General features: G+C 46.0%; 1 protein-coding gene across 2 annotated transcripts in view; it reads right to left on the reverse strand.

Moving 5' to 3' along the window:
* Positions 1-7424, reverse strand: part of RRP12 (ribosomal RNA processing 12 homolog) — a 45177-nt gene extending 37753 nt beyond the window's left edge. For both annotated transcript variants that reach the window (XM_017880069.1, XM_017880063.1), the window contains exons 1-3: positions 6988-7424; positions 6203-6432; positions 1996-2079 (exon numbers count right to left, since the gene is read on the reverse strand). In XM_017880069.1, the coding sequence (XP_017735558.1) occupies positions 1996-2079; positions 6203-6432; positions 6988-7126 (453 nt within the window). In that variant the 5' untranslated portion in view covers positions 7127-7424. The remainder of the gene's footprint in view (positions 1-1995; positions 2080-6202; positions 6433-6987) is intronic.
* Between the last annotated feature and the right edge of the window lie 1357 nt (positions 7425-8781).

The raw sequence follows: 8781 nt of genomic DNA on the forward strand, positions 1-8781 counted from the left end.
AAAAAAAAAAAAAAAAAAAAAAAAGAAGCTAGAACTACAGGCATGCACCACAAAACTTGGCTAATTATTTTATTTTTTGTAGAGATAGGGTCTCACTATACTGCTCAGGCTGGTGTCCAACTCCTAGCCTCAAGCACTCCTCCCACCTTGACCTCCCAAAGTCCCAGGATTAAAGGCGTAAGCCACCACACCCAGCCAAACACCATATACTGCCATCTAATTTATTTCATTATTCTAGAGCAGAGGTTGGCAAACTTTTTCTATGAAGGACCAGACAGTAAATATTTTCAGCTTTGCGTGCACATTTGGTCTCTGTTGTATGCTGTTTTTCTATGTGTTTTAACAATTCTTTAAAATGTAATAACCAGGCTGGGCATGGTGGCTCATACCTGTAATCCCAGCACTTTGGGAGGCCGAAGTGGGAGAAATGATTCAGCCCAGGAGCTCAAGACAAGCCTGGGCAACGTGACGAAACTCCATCTCTACTAAAAATACAAAAATTAGCTGGGCATGGTGGCAGGCACCTGTAATCCCAACTACTCAGGAGGCTAAGCACAATCATCATTTGAACACAGGAGTTGGAGGTTGCAGTGAGCCATGATCATACCACTGCACTCCAGCCTGGGCAACAGAGTGAGATCTGTCTCCAAACCAAAACAAAAACAACAATAAAAAACACCAAAAATAAAATAAAAAGAATATATATATACATATATATACACACACATACATACACACATATATTTATTTATTTAATGTAATAAGAAGGCCAGGCATGGTGGCTCACACCTATAATCCCAGCACTTTGAGAGGCTGAGGTGGGGGGATCACCTGAGGTCAGGAGTTCGAGACTAGCCGGGCCAACACGGTCAAACCCCATCTCTACTAAAAATACAAAAATCAGCCAGGTGTGGTGGCATACGCCTGTAATCCCAGGTCCTCAGGAGGCTAAGGCATGAGAATCACTTGATACCATGAGGCAGAGGTTGCAGTGAACTGGGATCATGCCACTGTAGTCCAACTTGGGCAACAGAGTGAGACTGTTTCAAAAAAAAAAAAAAAGTAGGCCAGGCCTGGCGGCTCACGCCTGTAATCCCAGCACTTTGAGAGGCTGAGGCAGGCAGATCATGAGGTCAGGAGTTCCAGACAAGTCTGGCCAACATAGTAAAACCCCTTCTCTACTAAAAAAATACAAAAAATTAGCTGGGTGTGGTGGTGTGCACCTGTAATCCCAGCTACTCGGGAGGCTGAGGCAGGAGAATCACATGAACCCAGGAGGCGGAGGTTGCAAAAAGTCGAAATCATGCCATTGCACTCCAGACTGGGAGACAGTGCGAGATTCCGTCTCAAAAAAAAAGTACTGGCCGGGGGCGGTGGCTCAAGCCTGTAATCCCAGCACTTTGGGAGGCCGAGGCAGGTGGATCACAAGGTCAGGAGTTCGAGACCAGCCTGACCAATATGGTGAAACCCTGTCTCTACTAAAATACAAAATTAGCCGGGGTGGTGGCGGACGCCTGTAGTCTCAGCTACTCAGGAGGCTGAAGCAGTAGAAGCACTTGAACCCGGGAGGCAGAGGTTGTAGTGAGCCGAATAGGGCCACTGCACTCCAGCCTGGGAGATAGAGCAAGATTCTGTCTCAAAAAAAAAAAAAAAAAAAAAAGTACTAAGTAATCAGTTGCAGTGGCTCATTCCTGTAATCCCAACACTTTGGGAGGCCAGGGCAAGATGACAAGACGGTTTGAGCTCAGGAATTTGAAACCAGCCTGGACAACATAGTGAGACCCAGTCTCTTAAAAAAAAAAAGAAAAGAAAAGAAAGAGAAAATAGAAATGTAGCAAATACCACCAGCCTTCCTAAGCCACCTGAGAATAAATGCAGCACTTTCATCTGGTCAAGGCTGCCCTCTACCCCCACATGCCAGGGGCACTCATCTTCTCACTAAATCTTGCATAACCTGCTGCGCTGAACACTCACCCTCCAGCGGCGCCCACTCACCAGAGCAGCGAAGTACTCAGTCTCTGTCTCCTTCCCTCCCTGGGAGCGAATCACCTCAGTGACAGCAGCCAAAACAGCACAAATCTGCACAGGAGGGAGAAAGCACTGTGACTATTTGACACCTAACCCCACCCCAGGGGAGCCTTCTTTCCTTGCTCCTTCACAGATTAATCTCCGGTTAAAGCCCAGAGACAGACAAGACAGGCAACATTCAGGGCCCGGGTCCATACCAGGGGGCCCAGCAAATAAGAAGACTCAGAAAATGCTTGCTAAAATTCCACCATGAGGTACTAACCTTGTAGAAATACCTGCATGAGATGAGTGTGCAAATATTTATGTACAAGGATATTCATGGCAGCAACAAATTGGAATGGTCAAGAAGCCATCAACAGGAGATCAATAATGTACTGTAGTTGTCTCTAATGTACTGCAGTTATCGGGGCGGGGGGGAAATGGTTCCGGACCCCTAAAGATACCAAAACCCGAGGATGCTCAGGTCCCTTATATAAAATGGTGCAGTATTTGTGTATAACCTATATATATCTTCTCATATACTTTATTTTTTTTTGAGACAGTCTTACTCTGTTACCCAGACAAGAGTGCAGTGGCATGATCTCAGCTCACTGCAGCCTCCGCCTCTGGGTTCAAGCGATTCTCCTGCCTCAGCCTCCCAAGTAGCTAGGATTATAGGTGTGCACCATCACACCTGGCTAATTTCTGTATTTTTAGTAGAGATGGGGTTTCACTATGTTGACCAAGCTGGTCTTGAACTCTTGGCCTCAAGTAATCTGCTCTCCTTAGCCTCTCAAAGTGCTGAGATTACAGGTATGAGCCACCATGCCTGGCCTCCCATATACTTTAAATCATCTCGAGATTACTTATAACACCTAACACAATGTAAATGCTATATAAATAGCTGTTATACTGTATTTTTGTTGTTGTTGTTGTTGTTTTGAGACAGAGTCTCACTCTGTTGCCCAAGGTGGAATGCAGTGGCACACTCTCCGCTAACTGCAGCCTCCACCTCCCAGGTTCAAGCGATTCTCCTGTCTCAGACTCCTGAGTAGCTGGGATTACAGGCATGTGCCACTACGCCAGGCTAACTTTTTGTATTTTTAGTAGAGATGGGGTTGCACCATGCTGGCCAGGCTGGTTTTGAACTTCTGACCTCAAGTGATCTGCCCGCCTCGGCCTCCCAAAGTGCTAGGGCTACAGGTGTGAGTCACCTCGCCCGGTATATTATTATTATTTTAAAAAGATTTTTCAATCCATGCTTGGTTGAATCTGCAGGTGCAGAACCTGCAGATATGGAGACCCAACTGTATCATATAATAAATAACGAAAGATTTAAATAGTGCATTATTCAAAAGAATGAGAACAACTATATATTAACTTATAAATATCGCTCAGTAGGGAAAAAGTTACAGAACAGTGGATAGAAAATAAACTAATCAAGCAGGGCACAGTGGCTCACACCTGTAATCCCAGCACTTTGGGAGGCTGAGGTGGGCAGATCCGTTGAGCCCAGGAGTTTGAGACCAATCTGGGCAATATGGCAAACCTCATCTCTACAAAAAATACAAAAATTAGCTGGGTATGATAGCAATCCCCTGTAGTCCCAGTTACTTGGGAGGCTGGGAGGCTGATCAGCCACTGCACTCCAGCCTGGGTGACCAAGTGAGACTTTGTCTCAAAAAAAAAGAAAAGAAACTAATCACATTTTGGTAAACCTAAATAACAAAATTGGGTAAATAATATTTTCTTTTCTTTTCTTTTTTTTTTTTTGAGACAGAGTCTTACTCTGTCACCCAGGCTGAAGCACAGTGGTGCGATCTTGGGTCGCTGCAACCTCCGACTCCAGGGTTCAAGCGATTCTCCTGCCTCAGCTTCCCAAGTAGCTGGGATTACAGGCACATGCCACCATGCCAGGATCATTTTTTAGTAGAGATGGGTTTTCACCATGTTGGCCACGCTGGTCTCAAACTCTTGACCTCAAATGATCTGCCCACCTCGGCCTCCCAAAGTGCTAGGATTACAGGTGTGAGCCACTACGCCTGGCCTGAAAATTTAATTTTTAAATTTTAACTACTCATAATTTAAAATACTTGATCCATTTACTAGGAAACATATATTTGTAACAACCTGGCGAATAGGTTCGCAGTAATTCATACATAGTAGGCGAATTGTACAACTATAAATGTTATGAACTTGTACAACTATACTTGTACAACTATAAATGTTATGAACTGTAAATACACACGAACCAAGTATTTCCAATGAAAGTTTAGCATCTAAGTAGGGGAATATGGGTAAATTATACACTAGATTTTGAAGACTTAGTATCATAAAAATAACACTGTAGTAAAATATATTGATTATACATTGAAGTGATAATATTTTAAAGACACTGAGTTAAATAAAGTACAGTATTAACATCAATTTGAGCCAGACGCAGTGGCTCACATCTGTAATCCCAGCACTTTAGGGAGGCCAAAGCAGGTGGATCACCTGAGGTCGGGAGTTTGAGACCAGCCTGACCAACATGGAGAAACCCTGTCTCTACTAAAAACAGAAAATTAGCCAGGCATGGTGGCACATGCCTGTAATCCCAGCTACTCGGGAGGCTGAGGCAGGAGAATCACCTGAACCCTGGAGGCGGAGGTTGCAGTGAGCCGAGATCGTGCGCCCTAGACTGGGCAACAAGAGTGAAACTCTGTCTCCAGAAAAAAAAACTAGTAAGATGAAAAAGAGATTAATTTATTGTTGCCTGTTTCGTCTCATTATTTTAAACTATCTGCTATAGAATAATTATTTTCTTTTTTTCTCTTTTATTTTTAAAAGTGCCTTTAGAATCTAGACATTCCTAAGATGGCTCACCCGCGCCCTAACCTCCCGCTGCCAGTGGCAGATCTCAGCTCACTGCAAGCCTCCGCTGCCGGCAGTTTGACATGCCATCTCAGTACCGTAACTGCCTCTCGTGTCTCTCCGAAGTAGAGAGCTGGTGGCACATATAGGGCGCCAGCCCCTTCCGCCCCGCCTAGTTTTTTTAGTATTATTTAGGTAGTTGATCCGCTCCAAAGCTACATTATGTACGGCCGTTTCACTACTGGTTGCCCAAGGCAGGGTTCTGTCCGTCGTCCTGGGACACTTAGATGCGCAGGTAGGTACCGCTACTGGACGCACGACTCGCTTAGCATTTTCTAGGATACACTCGTGACTTTCTATCAAAGTGCTGGGATTAGTCAGGCTTGAGCCACCGTGCGCTCTGACAACGATGGCGAGACTAAAATTTGTTTTAGAGCAAGTATAGCTAATTTTGAGAATTTAGGTTACTAAGAATATTGGGAGATGCTGGTTTTCAATAAATCAGGGACTGTCGCCCTGAGCAGATAAATCTGGGGTGTAGCCTGTGTAATGATTCAGAGATTTGGAGAGCTACAGTATCCGGGATTATTTCTTCTATCATTTTGATATCATTTAGAATTTTGACATTTTTTATTTCAGTAACAAAAAATATATATAACTTTAAAGTATAGATAAAATAATAAAAGTAAGGCCAGGCACAGTGGCTCATGCCTGTAATCTCAGCACTTTAGGAGGCTCAGACCAGCCTGGCCAATATGGTGAAACCCCTTTTCTACTGAAAAAAAAAAAAAAAAAAAAAAAAAAAACTAGCTAGGCGTAGTGGCACATGCCTGTAATCGCAGCTACTCGGGAGGCTGAGGCAGGAGAATTGCTTGAGTCTGGGAGATGGAGGTTGCAGTGAGCGAAGATCATGCCACTGCACTCCAGCCTGGCCAACAGAGCGAGACTCTGTCTTAAAATAAATACATGAATTAAATTAAATTAAATTAAATTTAGTTCTTGCTAGATAAAACGTTTCCTAATCACTGTTACTCAGCATTTATTTACTCAACATATGTTTACTGAAAATACTCTGTGTTAGAAGTGCTGTGCTAGATATAGCTGAGGAGAGAAATGTTTGGAAAATATTTCTACCCTCAAGTACTTCTTCAGCAGGGGAGATGTTCTTATAAAAAGCAGAAAGTGGAACCTGCCCTAGGAGGGGACATAAAGGGGAGGAGCGATGACACATCATCCAGAAATACCAGCTGTTGTCATCGGAAACCAGTCAGCCAGAGCTGAAGAAAAGGCATGAGTTGGCCTCTCCTCACTATCCTATGGCCCTCCTGACCCTCGCTCCTACCTCCTTGTGGGCAGCCGAGTTGGACTCCCAGAAGCGCTGCACTTTGCTGAAGGTGACGTTTGTGCAGTCGGAAAGGCCACTCAGGAAGGTGCCCGAGGACTTCTCGGTGAGAGCCAGCTCTGCCTCTTCTTCCATGGGCGTCTCGGGGACTTCGCTTTTGCCCAAGCGCAAGGACCCTGACTGCAGCTCATTATGTAACTTCACAGCATCGACTGTCAGGTCACTCCTTCCTGAGAGCCAGAGGCACAAGATAAGGCCCAAGTCTCCTTTTGGTCAAGAGAACAGAACCCCTGGGAAACAAACCAGCTCAGGCCAAATCGCCAACCCGAGAGGCTGAATTCTGAACACAGCCAGTCTCATAAACCCACTGTATGCCTAAAAACTTGAAAAACCAAGGAGAAAGGGAATCCTCCATGTAAGAGTTTCTGCTTGCCTGTAGCAGTGGCATAAACGCCACTGGGAATCGGCTGGGAGCTACATTCAGAAGGCCTGGAAAATAAATTAAGGTGAAAGCGCTCTGTAAAGAGTTATCCAAGGTCCAAGCCATCAGTCTCAACTCTGACACCCGCGGTACCTTACACAAGACATTTCCCTACTGTGGACCTCAGTTTCCGTATCTGCTAAATTGGAAGGGCTGCCCTTCAGAGAGGGCTCCAGATCAGACATTCTAACAGATGAAAGGTCCAATGCCTGGCCCCGTACTCTCCCAGAGGCCCCAGACTCATCTGGACCCAGGTCTGCCCGGAAACCCGCCGCCGGCTGAGCGTGGATCCCAACCCAGCTACCTGACGGCCGGCTGAAGAAGCGGCTGCGGGCGGCCTGGCGGTGGCGGCAGATGGCGGGATTGCTGTCGCTGCTGTGGCCTTTCTTCCAGCGCTTCAACTTAGCTGAGACACCAGAGGGCAACTTTCCCGAGCGACCCATGTTGACTAAGCCGTGGCCAGCACTGAGCTTAAACGACCGGCTTCCAGGGACGTAGAAACACGCTCAGCACCCACGTGGATACCCTGTAGCCTTCACGTCCTCCTCTTCTGGCGTCACTTCCGGATTTGTGTGCATTACTATGGTAAAACAGTCAACATCCGGTTTTACGCCCCTTCCTGGCTTCGAATGGGGAGGAGCTCCAAGGAGATCTGTTGCTAGGGAGGAAGTTAGGTTGCTAAGGGTTCTATGCGGTTCTTACTCCAGCCAGGACCAGGTTTCAGGGCCACAGGACTGAGCCTTATAAAACTGGAGTGTGGCCGGGCGTGGCCGGGCGTGGTGGCTCATGCCTGTAATCCCAGCACTTTGGGAGGCTGAGGCGGGTGGATCATTTGAGGTCAGGAGTTTGAGACCAGCCTGATCACCAGGATGAAACCCTGTCTCTAATAAAATACAAAAATTAGCTGGGCTTGGTGGCGCGCGCCTATAATCACAGCTACTCGGGAGGATGAGGCGCAAGAATCACTTGAACTCGGGAGGCGGAGGTTGCAGTGAGCCAAGATTGCGCCTCGGCACTCCAGCCTGGACAACAGAGTAAGACTGTCTCAAAAAAACAAAACAAAGCAAACAAAAAACTGGAATTCTTTTGCAGTTCACAACAAAAAGTTGTTTTGAAAAGTTGTTTTGAAAATCTATTTTCAAAATTAAGCCTAGAAACATTTATATGAAAGTCATATACTCTCATGTAAAAGTATATATGTAATCCCAACACTCTGGGAGGCTGAGGCAGGCGGATCGCCTGAGGTCAGGATGTTCGAGACCAGCTTGACCAACGTGGAGAAACCCTGTCTCTACTAAAAATACAAAATAAGCCGGGCATGGTTGCACATGCCTGTAATCCCAGCTACTCGGGAGGCTGAGGCAGGAGAATCGCTTGAACCTGGGAGGCAGAGGTTGTGGTGAGCCGAGATCACGCCATTGCACTCCAGCCTGGGCAACAAGAGTGAAACTCTGTCTCAAAAACAGAAAGAAAGAAAAAAGAAAAAGACAAAACTTATGGAGACTTGAAAGGGTGAAAATTAGCTTGACCTGAAAAGAGAAAAAAGTAGTCAGTGTCTTCTAGACAAGCTTTGCTATTTTCATGTTACTGGAGATACTCGGTTGCTAAGCCACCCATGGCTTATGAGAGCATTCCATCCCTAGTTAATCTCCGGTTCTCTCTCTCTCTCTCTCTTTTTTTTTTTTTTGGAGACAGAGTCTTGCTCTGGCGCCCACGCTGGAGTGCAGTGATGCAATCTCGTCTCACTGCAACCTCCACCTTTCAGGTTCAAGTGATTCTTCTGCCTCAGCCTCCCAAGTAGCTGGAATTACAAGCATGCACCACCACGCCCAGCTAATTTTTTTTTGTTGTTGTTGTTGTATTTTCAGTAGAGACAGAATTTCACCATGTTGGCCAGGCTGTTCTCGAACTCCTTACCTCAGGTGATCTGCCCACCTCCCAAAGTGCTGGGATTACAAGCATGAGCCACCACACCCGGCACCTAGCCAATTCCCAGTTCTCCTAATTCCACCTCAGAACCAGCAACCAATCCAGTTTATTCCCACTCCCCTGAGGCCCTCCTTAAAATCCTTCAACCAGATCCCAAACCTTACAAAAG

The sequence above is a fragment of the Rhinopithecus bieti genome, unplaced genomic scaffold, assembly GCF_001698545.2.
Source record: "Rhinopithecus bieti isolate Rb0 unplaced genomic scaffold, ASM169854v2 scaffold_425, whole genome shotgun sequence".
Lineage (NCBI taxonomy): Eukaryota > Metazoa > Chordata > Mammalia > Primates > Cercopithecidae > Rhinopithecus > Rhinopithecus bieti.